Genomic DNA, 25,677 nt, shown 5'->3' on the forward strand with positions numbered 1-25,677 from the left:
CATAGTATAGATGGGATCTTAGATATGTTTAAGACTTATAAGGCAGAAGTTGAGAATCAACTTAACAAAAAGATTAAAGTCTTAAGGTTCGATAGGGGAGGAGAATATGAGTCTCATGCCTTTGCTGAATTTTGTACCATTCATGGCATAATTCATCAAACAATAACCCCCTATGCATCGCAACAAACGGTGTTGCTGAACAAAAAAAATATGACTTTTAACAACATGATCAATTTCATGTTGAATAGCTCTGGGCTTCCAAACAATTTGTGGGTTTAAGCTTTACTTATTGCAAATAAAATTTTGAACAAATTCCACCTAAAACGAGAAACGAGTCACCATATGAATTATAGAAAGGAAGAACCCCCAACATTTAAATTGTTTAAAGTGTGGGGCTGCTTGGCAAAAGTACACGTCCCATTGCCAAAGAGAACAAAATTAGGGCCTAAAACTATAGATTGCGTTTTAATTGGCTTTGCATCTAATAGTTTAACTTATAGATTCTTAGTTTTTTATTCCGAATTAAGTGATATAAATGTCAATACTATTATAAAATCTATAAATGCAATATTTTTTTAGGATGTATTCCCATACGAAATGGGCAAGTCTAATTTCTTGAAAAAGAGATTACATGATGGTGTATTTGAGGTTAATGACGAACCTAGAGAACATGGTGATCATTCATCCTCATCTAGAGTTCAAGAAGAAGAACTTGAACCTAGAAGGAGTAAAAGAACAAAAATTCGAAATGACTTTGGGCCTAATTTTGTGACCTTATTAATTGAGACAGAACCTCAATCATTTAAGGAGGCAAGGTCCAATTCTAAAGCTCCATTTTGGAAGGATGCAATTAACAGTGAAGTAGATTCCATTATGCAAAAGCATACATGGGAATTAGTCGATTTGCCCCCTGACAATAAGCCAATTGGGTACAAATGGATATTTAAGAAGAAACTAAAACCAAATGGTACAATGGACAAATATAAGGCTCGTTTCGTGGCTAAAGGATACCACCAAAAGCATGGTTTGGATTTCTTTGATACATACTCGTATGTGATGAGAATTACTTCAATAAGACTATTGATTGCTATAGTTGCACTCCATAACATGGAAATACATCAAATGGATATAAAAACGACATTCTTGAATGGAGACTTGGATGAGGAAATATATATGGAACAACCCGAGGGGTTTGTAGTTAAAGGTCAAGAACACAAAGTTTGTAAACTTGTGAAATTGCTTTATGGACTTAAACAAGCTCCAAAGCAATGACATGAAAAATTTGACCATATTATGATCACACATGGTTTAAGATAAATGAGTATGATAAGTATTTATACACGAAAACTCAAAATAATGCTTTCATTATGTTGTGTTTATATGTAGATGATGTGCTTATAATGGGAACTAACAACGAGATAATAAATTGGACCAAGAAGATATTGAAATCAAGTTTCAATATGAAAGATCTTGGTCTAGTTGATGTGATTCTTGGTATAAAAATCAAAAGAAACCAAGAAGGATATATTCTTACACAATCCCATTATATAGAAGCTACACTTAGAAAATATGGCCATTTGGAAAGTAAAGAGCCGATTACTCCTTTTGATGCCAATAGCAAACTAAAGAAAAATAGTGGTGATGCTATATCTCAACGTGAATATTCACAAGTTATTGGAAACCTTATGTACATTATGAACTGTACAAGGCCTGATATAGCATACGCAGTGAGTAAATTGAGTAGATATACATGCAATCTAGGGCATGATCATTGGGAAGCTTTATTCGAGTATTGAGATACTTAAAGCATACAATGAATTATGGATTGCATTATACGAGGTATCCTCCTGTGCTTGAAGGATTTACTGATGCAAATTGGATATCCGATAGTACCGATACAAAATCCACAAGTGGATATGTATTTACTTTTAGGGGAGTACCAGTATCTTGGAAATCTTCCAAACAAACATGCATAGTTCGACCAACAATGGAATCTGAATTTATAGTTCTTGATAAGGCTAGAGAAGAAATCGAGTGGCTAAGAGATTTTTTGGAAGATGTTCCCATATGGCCTAAACCTGTAATAGCGATATGTATACACTGTGACAATTTAGTTGCACAATATCAAGCTAAAAATAATGTATACAATGGGAAGTATAGACAAATTAGACGAAGGCATAATACAATAAAGCAATGGCTCTCTAGTGGTGTAATTTCTATTGACTATGTTAAGCCAAAAGATAATATTGTGAATCCGCTTACTAAAGGTTTGTCTAGAGAGCAAGTTAAGCATACATCAAGGGGAATGGGTTTAAAGCCAATAGTGTAAAATGAAACTATTAAACGGAAACCTAACCTAGTGGATTGGAGATCCCATGGTCTAGGTTCAATAGGCAAACTGGTTTGGCTAGATTCAAAGAAGAAACACACTTACATACCCATTCCTATGATGGAAGAAGTGTGGTGACTGCTAATACATAAGTTTAATGATATTGATACTTGTAAATCAACTGAAATAGTAGCAGCCTATTCTTAATCAATATCACCTATATGAGAGCAAATATGGGGTCGTATTTATGAGAATTACATGGCTACATTCTTTAAAGCTCTCATGAATCCAGGATTTGTTCAGGACCAAAAAGAACACAAAGTATGAATATGTGATGTGTTGGTGTGACATATGTTTTGCTTATTGTCTTGGTTTACTATGGAGATGAACAGTTTAATATTTTATATTCATTGCGTCATCTAGTTCAAGATTTCAATTAATCAGAGTTCATTAATTTTAATTTCGGATTAAGTTTTTAATTACATATTAATTAAAAACAGTTTTGATTAAGAGACATAGATTTTAGAAAAAAGTTGTGTACTTTCAAATACGTTCAACAGGCATTTGAAAGGGTATGAAACAACCTATATGTTTGCAGTCTCAGTTTCCATTAGAATCATTTTTTCTTCTTCTTTCTCTTCCGTACAAAATTCCCAGAGAGTAAACACATAAAGCAATTAGCCAGAATTCTATAATCCAGTGTGGGTTGTAGAATTAGATAGTTGTATCATAGTCGAGCAAACGTCGTAGAACCACAAGCATAAGAGTGAGACAGAAATAATGTTCGAAGGATATAGATTTTTGCGTTAGCCTCTATATGTGATTAAAGCAAGTTAGTATCATTTTAATTCTTGTTTAGTATCATTTTAATTCTTTTAATTATTTTTGTTATTTCATTCTATATTGCAAGTATTTTTCATTAATAAAAAATCAATATTTCAAGTTCTGTTATTTTTATTTATTTCTAAATTGTTCACTAATAGTGGTAATGGTAATGGTGGCATAAGAAGTTAAGGTTTGTAGTGGTAGGTGGGGGTGGTCACTTTGTTCTCTAAGGACAAAATGTCTAGAAGGATAAATAATGTCACTTTTAAAAATTAATGAGTGCATTATAGGAATTTAAAATATTCATTAAAGGTTCAACTCCGCTTTTTCTTAAAGCAGTTTTTAAAAGCAATCTACATGCTACTTTTAAAAGCTGCAGTCTTAAAGCCATTTCTCGTAAAATAGGCAAGATGTTTTATTTTTACCAAAACATTTTTTTACTGCTTAACTTTAAAGAGAAACAACTTTTAGTAAAAAAAGGTAATACCAAACTGGGCCGAAGTACTCGAGAATAAGTCCATCCCACTCCCAAAAATGACTTAAGTCCATCTCGAGTGCTTGTCATGTTAGAATATGAGCTTTAAGTGCAGGTGTATTTTTGCTGAATGTTTGAGTTCAAATTGGTTTATAAAGGTCTTATTGGAAGAGGTTTGTTTGTTCAACTTTTATAAATGATTGAAATTGGGAATGAATCTTGGCTACTCACTTATATTAAAACTAAGAGACAATGTTAGTTTCCTCTAAGTATTCTAGTAGGAGAATTGTAGAGATTGTCTGTCTATATAAAGGTGGCATCGATCTATTCTCACATAAATTTAACCGGCTCATTATTGAACTAAAATCTATTGTTAATTGAGCATTAAGAATATGATAGAGAGGAGAAGGTTATCGTTGAACATCATAGCTTCATGGCTTCTTCATCGTATTTTACAAGTCATATTATTCTTAGCATTTGCTTAAACATAAATTTAATCCGCTCATTATTGAACTAAAACATATTGTTAACTGAGCATTGAGAATCTAATAGAGAGGAGAAGGTCAACTTTGAACAGCATAACTTCAAGGCTCCATCGTATTCTACAGGTCATATTATCCTCCAAGTCGAGCCATCTATTTTGTCTAAAGTGTTATATCTTTACTTGCTACCATATTACTCGACTGGTATCGAAATGAACTCGAGTTGTTCTCGAGGGCGTCTCAAGCAATGAGAACTAAATGATCTATGTCATCGCAAAGAAGATGAGAGATGCGAGCAAGGGGAAGAAGCAATTCTTGGCCACAAAACTTGTTGCTTTTGACAAATCTTGAACAGGAAGAGGCCAATGTCTAGCATCTGATGCCATATCTTTCTTCATCCAACTTGGCAACAAAGCTAGCAGTCCAATTCCCATCCCTATCTCTGATCATACCTTCAGCACGGATCTCATTAGAGCCTATATTTGTTTTTCATTTGTATGCTTCTCTTTTTCTGCAAGGAGACTAGCTACCTTATTTAAACAACATTTTCATACCACCTGATTTGGCAACTAATATGTGAAGCCAAAGTCTGTACATGCATGCAAGATGATATAAATAACTAAAATCAACATGCATGCATGCATGCAACAAAGTATGATAAAGAAAACAAAAATAAACCCCCTTTCAAAGTCATTAATCATGTACGGTTGATTTATTCACTTGTTTTCTCTAAAACAAAGTAGAAGCTGGAAGAACCATACCCTTTGAAACAGTACTTTGTTTTTCACAAAGTTATTCATCCAAATGACACTAGTAGCACTACAACAAAAATGGCCACGGCACACAATAAAATATATGTGCCCTTTGAGGCCAAAAAGCACCAACAATTGTGCCCATAGACCAATAGCAACAATGCAGCTACTATCTTTGTGTCTGTGCCCTCTATGGGCGTCACCATTGATTAGAGAGCACGATATGGCTATTGGTGCTCAAAGGGTTAAGCACAGATAAGGATTGTTTTGTGCCCTATTTTGACACCTGTGTCAGATGACACTTCAAACTCAAGTTAGCACAATTTTTGTAATTGTGCCCTATGAGTTAAATACAAAAATAAAAAATAAAAATAAAAATAACATCATCGTAACACCTTACAACCTAAAACAAGCATTTGAAAACACCACATTGGAATAGGAAAATATTGCTTAGTTTCTCTTCTTGACAGATCAGACTCAACCAAGTAATCAACATTATAAATTAAAGAAAAAAACAAGGCAACGATTTCAAACGTATATTCTTCCTTTCAGCCATTCATCCTTCGGTGAAGGTGTATGTGCTCCACGCGCCATCCTCAGCAGTACCATGCGCGCGATTACGACCGCCACCTGCAGCTACACCAGGGTTTTAGAATCCGTTTTGGGTCCTAAACAAAATCATTTTCAGCAATTCAAAAGCCCAAAAAAAAGCTACGAAGGTAAGGATTCAAAATATACCTTCCTTAGGGCCATTGGGCTGCTGGTGATGGCCTAAAATCAACCTAAAACTCGCGGGCCTCACCGGAAATTTGGGGAATTTCTCCCGAGTTGAAACTGCATCCAACCTTAAACAAATCAGGCATGCAGTGCATGAAAACGTCTCTAAACAACCTAAAGAACCTAACTAAGGTGTTTTCGAGACTCACCTATACTAGATTCGACGGAAAATCTCATCGGGAAGTCAGACCGCGACAGAGCTCGTCACTTCACCGCGTCGATTTTGGCTTCTAGAAAGCAAAGAATAATGGGAGTCCATGGTGACAAGAGGAAGAAAGCTGGTGGTTGCCTCGCCAGAGAATGGCAGTTCCCTTGCCGTGTGTCAAGGAAGAAGCCGAGAGGGAGAGAAAGGAGAAAGAGTGGCAGTGTGGTGTTTGGGTGGTGGTAAGGTTCGCCGGAGTGGTGAATGAGGTGGAGATGGTGTAGCGGTTTTTTTGTGCAGTGAGCATAGAGATGGTGAAGGATATGATAGAGAATGGAGTGGAGAAGTAGAGAGAGTTAGTGAGAGAAGGATTGACTGAAGAAGAGACGGAGGAGTGATGCAGTGAAAAAAATAGTGAGTGCATGGGGAAACATGGAGACCCACGTGGGGGGGTCCCACGGAACACCAAAAACCCATCAAAATATTAGTAAAATACCCACATAAAACTCTAGTGCAATGATGATTGTTGATTTTTTTTTTCTTTTTTCTTGGCTTAGTTTTAAATAATTAAGAGTAGGAATAGGACTTGGAAATGTAAAGGATACAAAAACATATTTTTTTTTATTTAAATATATTCAATTAGAGGGCACAAATGCCTTTTGTGACATCCCACATCGCCCAGGGGAGTAATCCTTAAATGTATATTCCCATCCCTACCTAGCACGAGGCCTTTTGGGAGCTCACTGGCTTCGGGTTCCGTAGGAATTCCGAAGTTAAGCGAGAAGGGGGCTAGAGCAATCCCATGATGGGTGACCCATTAGGAAGTTGCTCGTGAGTTCCCAAAAAACAAAACCGTGAGGGAATGGTAAGCCCAAAGCGGACAATATCATGCTACGGTGGTGGAGCGGGCCTGGGAAGTAATCCGCCCCAGGCCGGGATGTGACAATTGGTATCAGAGCCTAACCCTGGCCGTGGTGTGCCGACGAGGACGTCGGGCCCCTAAGGGGGGTGGATTGTGACATCCCACATCGCCCAGGGGAGTAATCCTTAAATGTATATTCCCATCCCTACCTAGTACGAGGCCTTTTGGGAGCTCACTGGCTTCGGGTTCCGTAGGAATTCCGAAGTTAAGCGAGAAGGGGGCTAGAGCAATTCCATGATGGGTGACCCACTGGGAAGTTGCTCGTGAGTTCCCAAAAAACAAAACCGTGAGGGAATGGTAAGCCCAAAGCGGACAATATCGTGCTACGGTGGTGGAGCGGGCCTGGGAAGTGATCGGCCCCAGGCCGGGATGTGACACCTTTATTGTGTGTGTGTAAATTAATAAAATAAAAAAAATCTCTCTCTAACATTTAAAAGGACATTTCAAATTTTTGTAGGCACAATTACATGACATAAACTAATGTGCTTATCTGTTAGAGGGACATTTGAGATATTTTGGTGCTCAATGGAACTTAAAAAGCACAAATATGTCTTTGTGCTCAATGAAAATGCAAAGGGCACATATCAATTGTGTTCTTAGCCCATTTTTGTTGTAGTGTAGAAAAAACAACTTGTGCGACGATGACAATTTCATCGCTCAAAGTGTGTTTGATCGACAAAACTAGGAACTTGTCGCGTAAATGGTGAAAACTTGACATGACGAAGGATTTTGTCACGCAAGATATTTTTTCTCAAGGAACCAAACCCTTCATCACGCAAAGAGGAAGGAAAAAGACGGGTAAGGTAAGTTTTTAGCTCGACAAAAACTGAACGTTTCAGCCAATGTAATTACTGCGGCATTTGCGCGACGAAATATGCATCGCACAAAGGTCATGTGGTTGTATAAATTGACAAGTTATCTCTCCCTTTTACTCATAGCTTTTTCCCCAAAATCCTTTATTTTCCTTCTTTTCTTTTGCCCCAAACCCCTCATATCCTAGTTCGTACGATGGCCAATTCTGATCCGTACTGTCTGTAAATACTAACAGAACTTGGTTTGATGATGACCCTTACATTTTGGCAAAACATATTTTTTACGTAAATAACCCTAAGGCCGGAAGGGGGTGGAAAGTTGTTCAGAGAATTGATCATAGGAACGTGTATGCTATACCGGACCGAGATCCTAGCGTTGACGACGACGATATCAATGTCCCTGAACAATGTCTAGAATCTTTGATAGAAATTTATGCGGAAACACTTCGGGATAGTAATCTTGTCCAAGAACCATTTCAGACACCAGGAGTAAGCATCATGGTCGAACTCAAAGTAAAAAGTCGCAAAATAATCTGTCGCCATTAAAGCTCTGCTGCGACAAGCTGTTGAACGCTAGGGCTCTCTTCATGCGACTAAATTGAAAGGGCTGATTTAATTGGCTAATGGCTTTTAAGGGTAAACACGTCATTTAAAATGAGCTCATTAATTACATTAAAAAAAAAAAAAACTTATGCATTGATATATGAATAATTAGTAAACTTTTTAGTGAATTATGGCCAAATTCCCTTTATAGAATTTGGAATGTTTGTGGGATAGGAAATCTCAATCCTATATTATAATTAAATTTTGATCCATTGGCAATCCTAAATGATTCTCTTCACCTAAATCCATTTACGTTAGAAATCTTTCTATGTTGGGAACAATTTCCGGTATATCAAGTATAATAATATAATGGTCAAATCGAATAAATAGTCTCTGTATTTCTAAGGTATTCGGAAGATAGCTCATTTGGTAAAAAAAATCGGATTTAAACCCTGTGGTATTTCTCTTCCCCCTCTCTTCCCTTTTGCTTTCGTGTTTTGGATCCCCTAACTCTCTCACCACCCCCTCTCCTCTCGTCTCCTTTGGCCTCACCAATTCATTCTTCTCAGTTTCCCATTGATTTCTTCACCGCCCATGCCTCTTGATTCACAATGGTCATAGTTCTTCAGTATTTATTTCAAAACTTCAAGTAATCTCTAATCTATTCATCCCCAAAATCATGATTTTTAGATGAAAAAATTCACAAATTTTTATTTTTCCCAACACTGGATTCTGGGTTCTTCTTTGTTTCTGAAAATTTGCATATAATTCCATCTAAATTGGCTTCCTGCTGTGATCCAACCCGGAAGCAGCTGATCAAAATTGACTTCCTGCTGTGATCCAACCCACTTGGAAAACAATTTGTGAGAATAAGACCATTTCTCTCAGAGAAGGGGTCTTCCGCCTTGTGATGAGCAGCTTCTTAGCTAGTGCATTTCCTCCTGAGAGTCACAGTGCAAGAGTTGTGTTTCTTGTTTAATCAGTTCCTCCTCAAAGGATGGCTTGTGTCAATCAGGTATTCCCATACACAAGTTGGAACAATTAGGCATTCCCATACAAATAAAAATCAACATGTTAAAAATAAAATCCTCCACAATAAAATTGGTGCCATGGGTGAACTGGAATGAAGGTATTTATTGCTACTAAAATATTGATTTTCACCAAATATGAAAGTAAAAGTACAAATTTACCCCTGCACTTAACAGATATTTAATGAAAAAATCACATTGGACTAAATTTACAAACGGACTATACCACAAGGTTTAAGTCTGAATTATTTTACACAAAAACAATCGTCCGAATACCTTAAAACCACATGAACTATTTATCCGATTTTACCTAATATAATTGATTGAAAACTCATAAAAGAGAATTCTAACCTACTGTATTATGTAGTGAGCCGTTTTTCTAACACAAAAGATTCTCAATTTACGTGTGCATACAACAAACCACCATATCGATACAAAAACACAAGTCACTGAAACTTGCTCCGCCTGATCACCATTGGACCCCACTTCACCATTTTTTTTCCCATTTGCATACAAAATCACCAAAAGTGACAGGCAAAACGACCAACTCCATTACTCACCACCAACTTTTTAAAAGGCTCGCCTCATGACATGCCTAGACGTCATGTGAGGCTGAGATTGATGGTTGCTGTCTTTGTTTTAAAGGAGTGGGCGGAAGGCGTCGCCGAAGTGGCCTAGGAGCGACTCAAGGGAATTTTTTTTTTTTTTTTTTTTTTGTTTTTTGTTTTTTGACTCCCAAACCTAAATTTTGGGTAGGGTTTTAACTGCCTCATACCTCTTCCTTGCACTATCATCTCTTTGCCTTTTTTTCTTTTGATTTTTATTTTTTTATATGATAGATGTGTGTGCTGTCTACGTGCATTATTATATGTATGCTCATTGTGCTTTTCATCTTCTATTATATATATAATATAATATATGTATATATATGTGTACATGTATTTATAATATATGTGTGTGCTCAGAGTGGTTATTGATTAATAATCATCTTCACCTCACGCCTCACGCCTAAGCTGTACTATCTCTCGAATGTTTCGCTCACGCCCCACGCTTTTAATATATTGCTCATCACCCAATTTCTTTGCCACTTCAGTTCCTTTCCCTTCTCACAATTCTCTCGTTTATTAATCACAAACCCTCCAAACGTATCATCAAACACCGCCATCATTCCAACCTTGCCCTACGAAGAATGCCGCGGCGTTCTCCGCGTCTACAGCGACGGCTCCATTGTCCGCTCTCCCAAACCAAGCTTCGACATCCCCGTCCACGACGACGGCTCCGTTGCCTGGAAGGATGTCGTTTTCGACCCAACCAATCAACTCCAACTCCGCCTCTACAAGCGCGCTGTAACGACACACTCCCCCTCGTCGTTGTCCAAAAAACTCACCATCTTCTTCTACATCCACGGAGGCGGCTTCTGCATCGGCTCGCGCGCTTGGCCCAACTGCCAGAACTACTGCTTTCAGCTCGCTTCCCAGCTCCAATGCGTCGTCCTTGCACCTGACTATCGCCTTGCGCTGGAACACCGCCTCCCGGCTGCCATCGACGATGGCTTCGCGGCTATGAAGTGGCTTCAAGCCCAAGCCGAGGCTGACGATCAGGACACGTGGCTGACTGATGTGGCGGATTTTGGGAACGTGTTTGTTTCGGGTGACTCGGCTGGCGGGAATATTGCTCATAACTTGGCGGTTCAGCTCGGGGCCGGTTCGGGTGAAAGGGTATGTACTTTTGGTACCGTTTTTTGGTGGGACGGTTTTGACTAGGTCAGAGGCTGAGGGCCCCAAAGAAGCCTTTCTCAATTGGGAGCTCATTGACAGGTTTCAACTTTCACCCTTACCTTCACTTTCTTTTGTGTAATACTATTTATATCATGTTTTTATACCATATTTTTATGCTCTATTTCTATACCATTTTAGGTGGTATCTAATATATATAGTCAAATCAAATGAAAAATTTACAAAACTCAAGGAAAAGAAGGAGAAAAACTCATACTATAACACAATCATCATTTAATTAATTAGTTTTTCTTAATTATTAGTTTATTAAATAATGAACTAAATTAAAAAAAAAATCTGATTAATTAAAATGATGTGGCTGTCCACATCAAATGCCACCTAAGATGGTATGAAAATATGGTACAAAAATATGGTATAAATAACATTACTCCTTTCTTTTTGGTTTACAACTAAAGAGACAAAAGTGGGGTGTGTGAAAAGTATAAATGGATGTGTAAATAATGTTATTTTTAGTATATTAGAGTAAGTAATATTTAGATTTTTAGATTATGTTAATTGATCGCATAACGTTGATGTTTTTACAATACAACTTATTATATATGATTGTTGATGTAATGTCTATAATATTATTTGGCTTTGCCTTGCTGTAAGCAAACACAAATGTGGAAGCGGTAAAATAAACACAAGACTTCAGGTGCATGTTGAAATGTTTACATTAGTTGTGTAAGAGCTTGTTTACAAATGGTTTTTGGGTTCAAAAAGGCACTTTTGATGTTTCATGTTTTTATGTATTCATGTGGTGATTGTATTAAATACATATATATTCATATAAATTAGATGCGACAATTATATGATAATGGTACTAAATACATGTAAGTATTGTAGTCAATTCTAAATTTAAACTAACAATGGTAATTAAATTAAAAAAGAGAAAAAAAAAAAGAAAAGAGGTTTGTGTATGAGAAAATTAAGATTAAGCATGCATGCAGGTTTTGGAGGTTGTCAATACCAATTGGAGAGGATAGAGATCACCCACTTGTGAACCCTTTGGGCCAAATAGCCGGAGCCTAGAAGGAGTGGCTTTTGATCCGATCCTAGTGATTGTAGGTGGAAGCGATCTGCTTAAAGATCGAGCTCAAGATTACGCAGATAGGCTCAAAAATTGGGGAAACAAGATTGACTGCGTGGAATTTGAAGGACAGCATCATGCTTTCTTCACCATCCAACCAATTCCCAACCTGCAAAGGAGTTGATGTTATTCATCAAACGATTCATTGCTCAAAATTTTACTTGCTGCTAAGACATGCATCGCAGCTATGGCGGCCATGGATCTAAGATTCTAAAACAACAAAAAAGCTTTAAAGTAGTTGGACATTTGATAAACTATTTTTTTAAAGGTTTGTGAGTATGCAAAGCAATGTAAAAATGTTTGGCAAATTTTAATTGAAAAGTGATATAATTGTGAACCCACCATCCTTTAATGTAGATAATATTGTTTGTTTGAAAAAAAAGAAGTCATATAGTTGTATGTAATGACAAAAATAGACATGATAGTGTGGTGATGACGATGACGACGGTGACAAGGACAATGGTTGTGATGGTGGTGGTGATGGTGCCAAAAAGGGGGTGTGGTGGTTAGGCTGTAGAGGTAACAATGGTGGTTGGGAGCGGCGACAAAAACGATGATGGTGGTTGTGGTTGTGGTTTGGTGACAGTAGTGGTGGTTGTGTTTTATGGTGGTGGTGGTGGTGAGGTGGCAACCACAATGGTAGTGGCATTTGTAGTGGTGGCTGATATCGTAGTGGTGAGGTGGTGATATAGTAAAATAGCTTTTAGTGAAAAAAAGTAATACCAAACTGGGCATTCAAGAATAAGTCCATCCCCTTCCCGAAAATAACTCAAGTTCGTCTCGAGTGCTTGTCGTCTTAGAATATGAACTTTATGTGTAGGTGTATTTTGGCCGAATGTTTGAGTTCAAATTGGTTTATAAAGGTCTTATTGGAAGAGGTTTGTTTGTTCTAATTTTATAAATGATTGAAATTGGGAATGAATCTTGGCTTACTCACTTATATTAAAATTGTGAGACAATATTAGTTTCATCTAAGTATTCTAGTAGGAGAATTGTAGGGAGTGTTTGTCTATATAAAGGTGGCATCTGGTCTCACATAAATTTAACCGGCTCATAATTGAACTAAAACCTATTGTTAATTGAACATTAAGAATTTGATAAAGAGAAGGTCATCTTTGAACATCATAGCTTCATGGCTTCTTCATCGTATTTTACAGGTCATATTATTCTTAGCATTTGCTCAAACATAAATTTAATCGGTTCATTATTGAACTAAAATGTATTGTTAATTGAGCATTGAAAATCTGATAGAGAGGAGAAGGCCAGCTTTGAACAGCATAGCTTCTTGGCTTCATCGTATTTTACAGGTCATATTATTCTACGAGTCAAGCCATCTATTTTGTTTAAAGTGTTATATATTTACTTGCTACCATATTACTCGATGGGTGTCGAAATGAACTCGAGTTGTTCTCGAGGGCGTCCCAAGCAATGAGGACTAGATGATCTATGTCATCACAAAAAAGATGAGAGATGCAAGCACGGGGAAGAAGCAATTCTTGACCACAAAACTTGTTGCTTTAGACAAATCTTGACGAGGAAGATGCCAAAGTTCAACGTCTAGTACTATATCTCCTTCATCCAACTTGGCAACAAAGCTAGCAGTCCAATCCCATGCACGCATGCACGCATGCATGCATGATGATATTAACAACTAAAATCTACATGCATGCACAAGTGCAACAAAATAAGAGCAGAAGCGCGATGAAGAAAGCAAAAATAAAGCCCCTTTCAAGGTCATTAATCTTACGGTTAATTTACTCACTTGTTTTCTCTTAAACAAAATATAAGATGGAAGAACCATACCTCTTGACACAAGTACACTTACTAAACAAGTACTCATCATCCTTCGCAAAATGATTTAACTGAATGAAAAATTTCCCTTGATTATTCTAGCACAAAATGATCACTTTGATTATTCACATCACAAGTACTCATCATCCTTCTAAACTTTTGGGTCCGAATAAAATTTCTCTTAATTATTCTAACCCAAAATTATCACTTTAATCTTAAAATAGGGTGCGCAAAGTAAGGATAGCCAATGAGAATATAATGACTTTTTTGCCAAAGAAAAAGAGTAGGACCGCTTTGCTCTGTATTTGAATGGACTTTCACGATAATTTCGTTTTTGGCTATATTTTTTAACAGGGTAATGCTAGGTAGGTTAAATTTGTGAATAAAATTTGTAAAATTAAATGTTGTGTCACCAAAAAGAAATAAACATGTTAATCTAATTGACGAAATTTAGTCTATGAATTTACACTCTCTTTGGATATGGAAATTTAAGATTACTAAGAAATTTTAAAATAACGGAAATCAATGTTTGTCAATTTATAAATTCTAACATTTTTCCCCACAGTGATTGACTTAAAAATAAAATCTCACCACAGATTTAATTTTAGGGAGAATAAAACCAAAAATCTCTCGATGGGCTTCGTGAACATTTTGATTCTAGAATTCAACTGTCCAAATACTTGTATAACTGAGATCATCCAGAACGTCCATCAAAACCAGTATTTACCGTCCGATCGCCTCTCCCAAATTCAAATTCAAATTCAAATTCACTTTCACCCTAACCCGTCCCCCCCAAAATTCAAATCGACTTCTCCAATCTGGTCATCTCTCCTCTGCTCCCACACCAACACCTCCATCTCCACTCCCTGACCCGAACCACTCACTTTGCTCCGACCCGAAATGCCGTTCTTATCGGACACCGCCAGCGCCATCAAGACCCGCTTCGGGTTCCACGACCACTCTTCAGACCCGGTCCGGAGCACTCCCAGTCTCCACAAATCCGCGTCCAAAGAGAGTTTCTCGGTGCTACGGAGCATCGGAGACTGGGACGACGATGATGACGACGGAAAAGCCAGTGCCGCTACGACTTCCTCAAACCAAAGCTTCGAGTTTCATGAAGACCCTTCCTTTTGGAAGGACCACAACGTGCAGGTACCTTATACAAAGAAACATTAGTTCTGTGGAATTTTTTCGAAATTAATTTTATTTCTTCCAAATGCAGGTTAATTTGTGCTTATAATCTCATATGCTTCTCCGATTCGTATTAGTTTTGATGTAGTTTTGAGGTTCCTAAATCTCGAAATCATATTTTTAGCCTTTTGTTTTAGAATTGAAGCGCTTAGAGTAAATTTGTTTTGGTTAGGTTATTATTCGGGTTCGTCCGCTTAGCAGCGCTGAAGTATCAGTGCAAGGCTATGGCAAATGCGTTCGACAAGAGAGCTGTCAGACAATTACTTGGACTGGCCATCCAGAGTCACGGTTTACTTTTGACATTGTTGCAGATGAGAATGTTAGCCAGGTTAGTTATATCATTTGGCTGTGCTTCTTCATTTTTGCGGCCTTTTGTTTTCATCGGGCGTGTGCTTTATTGAGGTTTGTCATATGCAGGAGCAATTGTTCAAAGTGGCCGGATTGCCGATGGTGGACAACTGCATGATAGGCTATAATAGCTGCATGTTTGCTTATGGCCAAGTGAGGGTTCAACATTTTTTGTTTCCATAATAAAAGTTATTCTTGTTTATGTGCGTATGTTCTCGGTGATTAGTTTGTCTTTGAAAGTATATTTGGAGGTTGGAGGATGTGTTTTCATATGACTTTAACTGTGTCTATGCAGACTGGAAGTGGGAAGACCCACACAATGCTTGGAGATATTGAGGGAGGCACCCGAAGGCACAGTGCCAATTGCGGGATGACACCTAGAGTGTTCGAATACTTGTTCTCGAGAATTCAAAAGGTGTGTGACTTGTAGAACTAGTGGTATAATTTTGATGCTGCAACATTTTTATGGGGCAATTTTCAGTATCGGTCCCAGCAATTTTTCAGTATCAAATTAAGAAATCCACCTAACTCAAAAAACAGTCATCTTTAATCTAGCATGAGTATAAGGTTGGCTACATGACTTACTTTCCACCATTTAGTACTATTCAAAGCTGACAGTTAGATGGGACTTGCACATTGATTCTTATGTATGTTTAATATTCATTACAAGATACTAATGCATCCTTCTTTGTTTATTGTGGTGTACCAGGAAAAAGAGGATGGTCGAGATGAGAAATTAAAGTTTATATGTAAATGTTCTTTTTTGGAAATCTACAACGAACAAATTTTAGACCTTTTGGACCCTTCATCTAACAACTTGCAGGTAAAGATCACATACAACAGAGAGTTTTCTGTTTCTACGGTATCAATAAAAATATAATATATGACTTCGTTGTGAATATCATGAGCATATTGCAGATCAGAGAAGACATAAAGAAAGGAGTTTATGTGGAAAATCTCAAAGAGGTTGAAGTGACAAGTGCCCGAGATGTTATCCAACAACTTATTCAAGTATATAAGACCTCTTCTCAATGTTCTTATATCATTTAAGCTTTAAACATTTGAATTAGTAATTTGTATAATAGTGCTTTCCAGTCATTCTGTGAATCTTTAATGTTGTATTTTGATTGATAGAAAAGTTTGTCTTTATCTCATGCCGAATTTGTGGGCACTTACTTTTCTGCAGTGAATTTGCATTATTTACCAAACTTCATTTTGTTACAGGGTGCAGCTAACAGAAAGGTAGCTGCTACTAATATGAATCATGCTAGCAGTCGGTCTCATAGTGTATTTACATGCATCATTGAGAGTAAAGTGAGTGAATTCTCTGTTTTCTATTTACATTTCCTTACAAAAGTTCAATATTTTGGCTTACTCTTCTTCTTTCTTTTCCAAGTTTTGGTTAGTTTGAGATTTTAATTGATCTTTTGTTATCAGAGGGAATGCCAAGGAGTAGCTCACCATCGTTTTGCTCGGCTTAATCTTGTTGACTTAGCAGGATCTGAAAGGTAAATGTGAATCTTCAATTTTATTTACAAGGAAAGGGGTTGGTGGTAAATAGAAAGATGTTATTGAGTGTTCAACCTGCCTCTATATGTAGTAATAAAAGGGAAAGGAAGAGATATGATAAAATGTATGCTGTAAGAAGCTAGTTTCTACTAAGTTCTTTGCTCTTTTTGATAAAGTGTGAATCTCTGGGGAAGTATGACTCACCGTATCTATGCATTGCTCCCAGTATCCATACCGGAAATACTTCATCATTCATTCGGTGCCCACAGTGAATATAAGTGTCCAGTTTATTGATATGTCTATGTGTTCATGGCAGGCAAAAGAGCTCTGGAGCTGAAGGTGAGCGTCTAAAGGAAGCAACAAATATTAACAAGTCTCTTTCAACATTGGGGTATGTTTTCTCTAATCTTTAGCCTTTTGTGGTTAAAAAAAATCCTAAAGATTTGGTTATCGTTGTTGCCAAGTGCTAAATAAATTAAAAATTCATTTTGTTGAAATTCATTTTATATTTTCAGACTTGTGATTATGAATCTGGTGAACATGTCCAATGGGAAGTCACTCCATGTTCCATACAGGGATTCAAAGCTTACATTTTTGCTTCAGGTAACTTGTGATATTATTTTAAAATGCTATCAATTTCAGTTAGTTCTCATTTGTGTATATATGTGGTTAGTATTATAGAATAGTATAGTGAAGAATTATATGTTTGATAACATCATGTATTTGTGGGCTACAAATTTGGGCGTTGTAAGCCTAGTTGTTTGAAATTCTGAATTTCTTGTATAATCTGGATGTGTGTAGCATAAAAAACTTCATATTGTTTCCTTTTCAGGATTCTTTAGGAGGGAATTCAAAGACAACTATAATAGCAAATATTAGCCCTGCTAGCTGGTTAGTAAATCTCTTTTTCTTACACTTCTCTCATTTTACTTTCTTTTTATACCATATAATCATAAGCTATGTTATGTATCTATGCTAACTATGTTTTGCAGTTCCTAGGGGTCATTGGTTGTGAAGCCCTGTTTTATGTTTTAATTTTGATCTTGTAGATTTCTTGTTGTTGTACATTACATTTTCAAGTTTATTTACGACATAATCAATTACGTTTAGTGTCTTATGTGGGTTTTTGCAGCTGTTCGTTGGAGACACTGAGCACTTTGAAGTTTGCACAGCGCGCTAAATTCATTAAGAACAATGTATATTAGTTTTTTTCTTTTCTTTTCTGCATGTACATTCTTAAGTATTCGTTTTGCTGCTTTGAACATTTTGGTAAATAATTAGATGAGCAGAACATAAAATACATGACTTATTATTTACATTCTTCAGGTATTTGAACATTGAGAATTTTGGTACTACTTTATTTCTCCAAGTGGGAAAAAAGATTTATGTCAGTTATTGTTCTATGTTTACTCAGGCAATTGTGAATGAGGATGCATCTGGAGATGTCATTGCCATGAGGGTGCAAATTCAACAACTCAAGGTATAATGTTTGATCTTCTCTGTGTTTGGGGACTACCACATTGCCAATATTTTTGTCATATAGATTATGTTTGCTAATTATTGCCTTTCTTGCTTCGATATCTTTCGTGAAAGATTATGTTGGGGATTATAGCTTTACTGGTTTATTCATTATAAAATGCATGGCTTCACAAACACCTTAATAGGAGCCGTCATAAAACTACTGATAAACATGGTATAATTAATATGTTAAGGTAACTTTACACTGAATGTTGATTTTGAATAAGGTAATGGAACACTAAGGATACCGCTGAAAGGCTATCTTGCAGCTTGTTTAATAGAATCACTTCCTAGCAGTGTTCTAAAAGTCCCTGCCTAGGCGCTAGGTGGTTGGCCACCGCCTCGTGAAAGATTATGTTAGGTGCCCACGTAGGCGAGCCTAGATGGGTCTAGGTAGACTGGCGGTTTTTGACCTTTTTTTTCTTTCTTTAGAAAATGGTTTAGCGTTACATTTTATGTTTTTAATAAATTGTAACACACTTGTTGGATACTTAGATGAACACATTATATGCTTGTTCCCTATGTTCTCAATATGTCTAGTACTTTATAATTTATACATCATTCTATGTTGCAATTTATGTTTCCCAATACAATTATGTATTATAAGTAGACACTTATTTGTGTCATATAATAAATTTAATTAAGATAATAAAAACCGACTAGGCCCCGCTTAGTCCCCTAGGCGCTAGGCCCCTTCCCGCCACCTGAGTAACACCTAGTGCCTTGGGGAACATTTCTTTCTAGATTCAAACTAGACAAACTTTACTCAGTTAGCACTTTCTATCATAACAACGAGTATACCTTCATTTATTCTCAGAAAGAAGTATCCCACTTGCGAGGACTGGTCAATGGAGGAACAGGAAATCAGAACAATGATATGTTAGCTGTGAGCTTTCCAGGATCTCCAGGATCTTTTAAGTGGGAAGGACCTAATGGATCATTTAGTCCATTCACTTCTGGAAAGAGGACATCTCAGGTTTGTGCGTTTCTTTACGACTTGTATAGTTAAAAATTTGAAAGTGTGTCTTTTAAAATTTCTTAATAAATAAATTCATTGGATTTTCAGAAAAAAGACTATGAAGTTGCCCTTGTTGGGGCTTTCAGGAGGGAAAAGGACAAAGACATTGCATTGCAGACGTTGGCTGCGGAAAGCCAGGCAGCTTTGCAGCTGGTATGCTGAAAATATTGTCCCTTGTTATATTTTAGAGTTCCTTATGTATTGAAGTTTCAGATTCCTTGGTTATTTCACAAAAAGATTTTTCGATTTGTCATGATTTATAATTCCATATCGTAAACTGATTTTGGATATGGCTTGTACAGTCAAGCCATTATGTTTTAGTTTTGTTTAGTTTTGGCCAATATATCAAATTTAACTATCTTCAGTTATTAAAGATTCAAATTTTATAACTGAAATAAATACTGGTGGTGAACCAGGCCAAACAAAGAGAGGATGAAATACAAGGACTGAAGATGAGGCTACGGTTTCGAGAAGCTGGAATAAAAAGGTTGGAAGCGGTTTCCTGTGGAAAGATCTCAGCCGAGACACACTTACTAAAAGAAAAGGAGGAGTATTTGAAAGAAATTGAGGTCCTACGAGCCCAAGTTGATCGTAACCAAGAAGTGACCAGGTTCGCAATGGAAAATTTGCGGCTGAAGGAGGAAATCAGAAGGTATCTCTTTGTTCTTATTAAGCCATGCGAGCCATCTTTTATCATAAGATACAGTTCTTCCAGCTGGTCTCCTACGGTTGTGGAACCAATCAAGACACACTATTTTTCAGGGTCTTAAATTGATGTAAAATCATCTTGATTCTATCTAAAGAGCTTAAAAATGTATCAGTTTCAGAAACCCTCGTTCACTTACATCATCCATTTTTACATTTAAATGCTATATTAATTACTTTGTTGATTTTTGTTCTATTAGTCTTATATGTTGAATAATTTCTCTAAAATTTACTGGTGCCATTTTTTTATTGCTTATTTACATTTTGATAGGTTGAAGTCATTTTACGAGGAAGGTGAACGAGATATAATGAATGAACAGATCATGGTGTTACAAAACAAGGTAAAGAAATCGCCTAGTGTGCAATTGTTTGGCTTTAATAATTTCTCCTTTGTCTTTTCCACTGTATGAACATTCTTCTTGCATACATGCAGTTATTAGAAGCTCTCGACTGGAAACTCATGCATGAGTCAGAGCCCTCAACAGTTCAGGTATTCCATGCAGTTCTTTTTTTTTTAAAGTTTGAAGGTTGACAAAGGAATTTATATTAACATATTTTCAAATCATTTATACTGTAGGATACAAACCAAGATGTGGTGATGGAAGGTCAAAATGATGATAATATGCTGATTTCCAATCAGGTGAGCTGCAACCTATTTCCTACTTTTCCAATGAAGCTTAATCTCTTATTGCTTTTAAATGATTAGTTTCCGAGTTGTATTTTTTACATACCAAATGTGAGATACCTTAATGTGAGAGTTGTTTGTCTCAATAACTTGTTGAACTGGAAAGTAACATCAGCGACATGGTGAGCAATGTCTGACATCAAATTAATTTTTTACTATGACCTAATTTTAACATCTAATCATCTTGCATCTGCATCATGTTGTTCGAAGAGCATTAAACTACATTAACTTTCAATTAAGATTTATAGTTCCTGAAGAAATGGTCATGTTTGTGTCCCAAATTCAACGAAATACTATATATTTTCTTTTTAAATTTTGAATTTTTGGATTGGAGGTGCTTGAGTGATTGAGTGTCACGCTAAAAGAGGTTGGATTGGAATTCAAGTTGCGCCATATTGTACCCTCTCTGCTTTTATTTTCGTGTTCGTTGCTTTTTCTCTTATTTGATGTTTCTTTTTCTTTTACATCTATGTGAACAGGAACAAGCATCACCTTGGCAGTCTTCAATTAAGGAGGAGAATGAATTTCTCCGTATGCAGGTAAAACATATAAAAAACATTTTGAGCTTTATTTCCGATAGAAGTGGTTTCATATTTGATGATAAATTGTTCATGGCAGGCCATTCACAACCAGTCAGAAATGGACACACTCCAAAAGAAACTAGACCTCTGCCTTGAAGAGAAAGAGACTTTGGAAAGGTGATAGTTTAGTAGTTTTCTCTTGCGAGGTTTTACTTTTTTGTGAAATATTCTGCAAATCCTTGGGTGTTAATTTTTTAGTGTAATGAGATTAGGTTTCTACTCTATAACAAGTGGCTTAACATTGCAGGAATATCAATGATTTGATGACAAAACTTGAAGAAGAGAGATCGTCGAGACCAATGAAAGAAAACACACATCAAGTTGAGCTTCCTTCATCCTCAGCTGATGTGCCGATTATGAACTTCAGTGATCAATTGGAACTGAAGACAATGGTCGATGCCATTGGTGCTGCAAGTCAAAGAGAAGCTGAAGCTCATGAAACAGCAATAATCCTGTCCAAAGAAAACGATGAACTGCGTATGAAGCTTAAGGTTTTGATTGAAGATAACAATAAACTCATTGAATTATATGAAGGGGCGACTTCAGAGACTAGTTACAGAAATACTAACAAATCTGAATGTGCTCATGATGGCACCAAACGCCACAGTAATGGTGGTGGTTTTGTAGAACTTGCCAAAGAAAAGGAGGCTGAGATGAATAAAGTGGTTGAGAATTTAGAGCATCAACTTGCGGATTTGCATGAAGAGAACGAGAAACTAATGGGTTTGTATGAAAGAGCCATGCAAGAGAGGGATGAACTCAAAAGGGTGCTTGCATCTGGTGGACAGGAAAAAGTTAAAGCTAAAGGAGAATTTGATTCCCTAAAGAAGCTTGTGGATGTGCTTGCTTCTGATGGAGGTGCATCTCCTATGTCTCCGGAGGGAAAGAATTTTATTGGCGATAATGGTCTTTCTGGTTCTGATGGAGGACCAGTCCCAGTGGAGGAATTTGGTTTATGTGGATCGAATGTGCAAACTGGGTTCAGCCATATATCTGACGAAGTGAAAGCAGATATTGAAGCAAGTGGTGGCTCAAAATCTGTGCTTGATATGGCCGGTCTATGTACCGTTAACACTGAGGGGGGTTCAGGAAATGAGGCTGATGTTGGAATTGCGTCTGACATGGAACTGGACATGTCAGATCTCACCACAGTAAAGCTTTCAGAAGATCTCAATTTGGCCAGAATGAATCTGGAAAGAGCAGATGAGCAACTTCTAGATTCTGCAAAAACAGTTGCTGTATTTGGTTGCATGGAGAAATTAATTTTAGAGGTTGGCAAACTGTCAAGAGAAATTGAAGCAACGGAAAGTGAAATTCAGGTCAAGCAGCAGCTTTTTGAATCCTATGAACTCCTCTCTGAAAAACTGAAAGAAAACAGCACTCTAATTGACAAAAAGTTGTCAGCTCTCAAGTACTCCCTATCTAGCTTTTCTTCCTCAGTTGTTTACTTTGAGCAGCGAGAAGCTCGGGCAAGAGCAAGGGTAGCAGCTTCAACATCTTATTTGGACCAAAAGAACAGGGAATTGGTCTTCCTACAAACACAAAAGGATGAAATAGCTGCTGAACAGACGAAAATGCAACAATCTGAGGTCGAACTAAAGAAAAGTCTTGCATGCCTCAAGTCAAAGCTGGATGATGAAAATAAAAAACAAGAGAATGAACAGGTTCTGTTTGCGATAGATAATGTTGACAAGACAGACCCCTCACAGAAAAATTGGCATTTGGGAGGTAAAGCTACCGAGTTACTGAAGTCCGCGGAAGAGAAAACTAAACTACAGACAGAGATGAAACTATGTCGAGAAAATATTGGAGTCACGAGAAGGGAACTTGAGGATCTGAACCGGAAGTTTGGGAAGGTAGATAGTGAGCTGGTAGCTGTACAAGTGGAGATGCAGAAAGCTGTGAAGTCAGTGGGAGAGATGGAACTTGCACTCGAGAATGTAATGAAGGAGAAAGAAATGCTGTTGGAAGTAAGTGATAACGGAATTACTGAAATTGAAAGCCTGGTTATTGAGTACCAGCAGCATTTGTTTGAATCGGAATTGAAGGAGGCAGAGTCAAAGATTTTGGAGGAAGATTTGCAGACTGAATTACGAAAGTTGGAAAAGCTGCGCAAAGAAAGGGTTTTAGCGGCTGGGAAGACAATGCAGTTGTTGGACACGAGGTCTCATCCATGCTTGTTATCAGAAAAGATGGCGGAAGAGCTTCAGAGTGTTAGGAAATATGTTGTAGAGGCAAAGTCATTGCTGCTAGGTGAGGCCAATTCAACTGTCAGTTGAAACCCGATGGAAAACCACTTCAACAAAAAGATGCTTTGACTGTTACACTTGTAATTAGGAATCACTCCTCTTTTCTGTTTTGTATGAGCCAACAATATTGTCTACTGCTTCATTTCAATTTTTGTTGTTTTTCTTGTTAAGTCAGTCCATCTTCCAAATTAGAGTGTTCAAACTTCAACAGCAAGAGTGAAAAACATTTGTTTTATCAGTGATTTTGTCAATGAACCTGTAAAATACATCTTTAATTAGTCTCTCCCGTGCGTAAAATAAATCTTGTAAAAAACTTTCTCACAACCTTGAGAAAAATACGAATTCTCCTAACCTCTTTGTTAGCACATATTCGGTTCGTTGGAACATCATTGGGTTGGCAAACGGCAACATATTCAGATTGGGTGTACATCACCAGACCATAGAACTAATTTGTCTGGGAGCACCTTTAGTATAGTGAAACAACACTACGTCTAGTTGGGTCAATTATCTAAGTCTCAACCGATGGAGAATCTTTGATTTTTTTGCCAAAAGGCCACTTTATTAGCTTTCCTAGGGAAGTGAGGTGTTCTATGATCGAGTTTGGCATTCATATGGCTTAACAACATTCATGATAAAGACGCTCATCTTTTTTGAGTATCTTTGTTCTTACAACCATACAAATTCGACGCACTTATATTCCAAAAAATATAGTTGAAGTTGCCGAACCTGGTGCAGAAGATCTTGAACTTCGTGGGGAATTTAGCTACCTTGTTTTCAGGTTATAGAACCCTAGGTCGAGATGCGTTCCTTCCCTAGCTGTAGTCGCTAAGTGTAGAAATCAGCAACGCATTTGACACCACCACCACATATATTCTACTCACCCGACCAATCTCGATCCCGAGTTGGCATGCCTGCATTCACAAGAATGATGTAGTTAGCTCAATAGTTGCTCAGCATGCGCTCCATCTAAGTCTTGTAATTTTTAGGATCAACAAATCCACATCAAACATATACAGATCACTACAGTAGACATAGCGCAGTTTTGAGGGCGAACCACTTAAACTGTATCGTGTACCGCTTAGCCTTTTATCTCAAGCCTCAACTTAGCCTTTTATCTCAAGCCCCATCAAGAGTTGATCATACTGATCTTTGTTGACCTTCCAAGTTTTGAGCGTTAATATATTGAATAAGCACAATTATTTTGGTACACCAAGGGGCTGTTACTACAACGATGATTTGCTCGTCATTTCTAATGACACAAATTATCATCTTCCGAAACCATTTCTTGCACGGTCGAAGACATTGTTTTGGAAATTCGTCTACGGATAGCCACAGAAGTTGTTGGAGTGCCATTGTTTCGATAAGGGTGGTGCTATCCACACAATCATTTTTACTTTTCACACACCCTTCTCAATTTCCGACTATTGGATTGTATGAATTAAAGAAGATTAATAGACAAAAATTAACAAAAGTACGTGAAAAGTAAAACGGAATGTGTGAATCACTTTCGATAATTCATAGAGGTACCAGGTTGACAAACATACTGTTCAACGAAAGTCTCGCGACAAAAGTGTGTGATGTTGGCGCTCAAGATTTATTCCATTAGACAAGCGCATTGATCTAGAGTGGAGCTAACCTGTATGGTAGAGGAAATGAAAATTTGGCAATGTTTTTTATGGGTCGAGTCGAACTGGGGCCAATATGTTATACATTCTTAATCACGTGTTTTGTTTATAAAATAACAATAATAATTAGTTATATGCCAATTTTACAAATAGTAAATTCATTTGTGTCAAATATGCAATGTCATATATAAATTTCTATTTCGCGTGGGATTAACTCAATCACGTTAGTAATGTAGTCGTGTCATGTAAACTTTTAAATACAACAAAGTCTTTTCCAAGACTCCCAGTCCCAAACCTTTTGTAAAGTGCGAGATGATGCGGCAAAGTACCAATAGCCAACAAGCAGTTAAGGCGAGAAACGTAAGAGTAAACTGCCAATTTCCTCCTTAATTTTCACTTAGCTTTCGATTTTCTCTTAAACTTTTTACTTGGAAAATTAAGGATTTAATTTTTTTTTTTTGGCTGATTTCTTCCCTACCGTTAGTTTTTCCATAGATTCCATCCA

The 25,677-nt window shown here is 37.0% G+C and overlaps 1 protein-coding gene and 1 pseudogene across 1 annotated transcript; both read left to right on the forward strand.

Moving 5' to 3' along the window:
• The first annotated feature begins 597 nt into the window (after positions 1-597).
• Positions 598-12,291, forward strand: LOC137742969 (carboxylesterase 15-like; annotated as a pseudogene).
• Positions 12,292-14,552: 2,261 nt separating this feature from the next.
• On the forward strand, positions 14,553-23,802 carry LOC137743410 (kinesin-like protein KIN-12E). The gene is made up of 22 exons (XM_068483294.1): positions 14,553-14,895; positions 15,107-15,262; positions 15,352-15,435; positions 15,578-15,697; positions 15,992-16,105; positions 16,201-16,293; positions 16,507-16,596; positions 16,720-16,790; positions 17,108-17,182; positions 17,307-17,394; positions 17,624-17,682; positions 17,924-17,987; positions 18,206-18,271; positions 19,127-19,285; positions 19,376-19,480; positions 19,744-19,979; positions 20,304-20,373; positions 20,466-20,522; positions 20,610-20,672; positions 21,197-21,256; positions 21,336-21,415; positions 21,546-23,802. Exons 1-22 carry the CDS (start codon positions 14,644-14,646, stop codon positions 23,575-23,577), a joined length of 4,194 nt encoding a protein of 1,397 aa, XP_068339395.1. The 5' UTR covers positions 14,553-14,643; the 3' UTR covers positions 23,578-23,802.
• Positions 23,803-25,677: the final 1,875 nt, after the last annotated feature.

Source organism: Pyrus communis, chromosome 8 (assembly GCF_963583255.1).
Source record: "Pyrus communis chromosome 8, drPyrComm1.1, whole genome shotgun sequence".
Taxonomy (NCBI): domain Eukaryota; kingdom Viridiplantae; phylum Streptophyta; class Magnoliopsida; order Rosales; family Rosaceae; genus Pyrus; species Pyrus communis.

Excerpts from the sequence above, each read along its gene's own strand:
- LOC137743410 (XM_068483294.1), top strand. The coding sequence starts at position 14,644 with ATGCCGTTCTTATCGGACACCGCCAGCGCCATCAAGACCCGCTTCGGG. Across the intron at positions 14,896-15,106 it reads GGAAGGACCACAACGTGCAG|GTTATTATTCGGGTTCGTCC; the intron begins GTACCTTATACA and ends TGTTTTGGTTAG. Across the intron at positions 19,286-19,375 it reads CTGGAAAGAGGACATCTCAG|AAAAAAGACTATGAAGTTGC; the intron begins GTTTGTGCGTTT and ends TTGGATTTTCAG.